We start from the raw sequence: 1,852 nt of genomic DNA on the forward strand, positions 1-1,852 counted from the left end.
CGGATTACGCAATTGCCGATCAGCTTCTAAGGCTTCATCGTTTTGGTGATCGTGCCGTTCGCCCACCGTTTTCGACGGATGACTTCCAGCTGTATCTTCGTTACACGCGCTCTCTCACACCACGTTTGAAGGAAGAGTCTGTACAGCTCATCGTTGCGGCATATAGAGACATGCGTCTGCAGGATTCTTTGTCAAACCGCAGCAAAGTGTACCGCGTCACAACACGTCTTTTGGAGAGTATCATTCGTCTTTCCGAGGCAGTGGCGAAGCTCTACATGAGTGAGGATGTGAAGCCAGCCCATGTGGAGGTGGCGTTGGAACTCATGCGCCAATCCCTTTCGACACTTGACATGACTGAAGTGGAGCTTGTCGGCATTTCAGACCCTTTTGAAGTTGCATCCGAGGGCGTTAAAGCGGAGCCACTGGATCAACAGCAACGACAGCAGGAGCAGCAACAACAGCAAGACGTGCCACAGGCAACAGCGGGTGAGCAGTCAATGACGGCCAGGCGGAAAAGGGGAAAGGCGGCGGCCGTTGTATCCGCACCAGCACCTGCCCCTCGGAAGACGGTTATCAGTGCTGATCATTACTTTGGTATTGTTAACCGCATCGTTGCAAGACTGCAATCACTAGGGGAATCCAATCCACCATCCCGTGCGGAACTGGTGACGTGGTACATGGAGCAGGTGCGCTCCCTTAATAAATCACAGCTGGAAGTGGAGTTGCGTTACGTGAACCTCGTCATTCAAAAGATGCTGAAGGATGGAAATTTGCTGGAGGTGGAGGTGCACGAGGGGGAAGGAGAGAAGATGTTCATTGACCCCAACTACAACCCCGACGTCACAAAACAATAAAGGCTCAATATATCTGAGAGAATATGTATTTTTCTCTCTCTTTTTTTCTGCGTGTGTATGTGTGTGTATACATGACGCATGTTGCTTTCCATAGAAGTGCGTTATAGATGTTAACCACGGAGGGGTGAATGCAGCAAAAGGAAAAAACACCAACAACGGGAGTAGCGGTCTCAAGTGCGATGAAAAGGGACGCGGAAAGAGGGGGCCTGTCCTTGCGTTATGTGCCAAAAAGAAAGAAACAAACAAAATGGTTGTTTAATATATATATATATATATTTAAGAGGAGGGTTCGTCAATGCAATGGCGTCTCTGTGTGTGTGTGGTGCCCTTTCCCCCACATATTTTTATTATTCTTTTTTTTTTTAAAGCATTTAACAACCGTATTGGGGATGATTTACTCTCAGAAAACTCAGGATGACTCGGAAGTTGTGGTGCCTGCGGCTGGCGAGACATTTGTAGCCGAGGACGGAACCGTTTCTGTTGTTCTCGCAGACACCGTTGATGACGACTATGAGCCCACGCAGGATGAGATTGAGGACTTTGCCGAGTGGATGGGAATGCAGCTGCCAGAAGACAAGGAATTTTTATATATAGCGCGTGAGGGGCTGAAGGCACCGTTGCCGAAGAACTGGAGGCCATGCCGCACAAACGAGGATGATATTTACTACTTCAACTTTAGGACGGGCGAAAGCACGTGGAATCACCCGATGGATGACTTTTTTCGCCAGAAGTTTCTCAAAATGAAGGAGGAAAAAAAGAGCTCGACTGTTACCACGCCCGTGGTAACAAAGCATGCTGCTGTTCCTACAAGCACCACGGGTGGTGTTCCGACTCTGGGGAGTACCGGTGGCGGTGGCGGCCCGGTTTCCATCCTGAAGAAATCCCCGTCGGATCTGATTGGAGGCATGCCAGGCACCGCGACGCATGCTTTCGTCCCTGCATTGGGCGCCTCACGGTCAATGGTGGGCAGCAGCACGACTTCTGTACGAGACCCGTGT

General features: G+C 50.2%; 2 protein-coding genes across 2 annotated transcripts, besides 3 other annotated features; both read left to right on the plus strand.

The window, feature by feature from the left end:
* Window positions 1–854, plus strand: Tc00.1047053435519.10 (minichromosome maintenance (MCM) complex subunit, putative; the record flags this gene model as incomplete). Its single annotated transcript, XM_797438.1, has 1 exon — window positions 1–854. A coding segment is annotated over one exon (854 nt), but the record flags the coding sequence as incomplete, so codon positions are not given.
* Window positions 1–1,852: a sequence feature (heterozygous, non-Esmeraldo-like haplotype).
* Window positions 1,109–1,134: a sequence feature (AT_rich).
* Window positions 1,193–1,221: a sequence feature (AT_rich).
* On the plus strand, window positions 1,244–1,852 carry Tc00.1047053435519.19 (hypothetical protein, conserved; the record flags this gene model as incomplete). The annotated part of the gene is made up of 1 exon (XM_797439.1): window positions 1,244–1,852. A coding segment is annotated over one exon (609 nt), but the record flags the coding sequence as incomplete, so codon positions are not given.

This window comes from Trypanosoma cruzi, genomic scaffold, assembly GCF_000209065.1.
Source record: "Trypanosoma cruzi strain CL Brener 1047053517071 genomic scaffold, whole genome shotgun sequence".
Classification (NCBI taxonomy): domain Eukaryota; phylum Euglenozoa; class Kinetoplastea; order Trypanosomatida; family Trypanosomatidae; genus Trypanosoma; species Trypanosoma cruzi.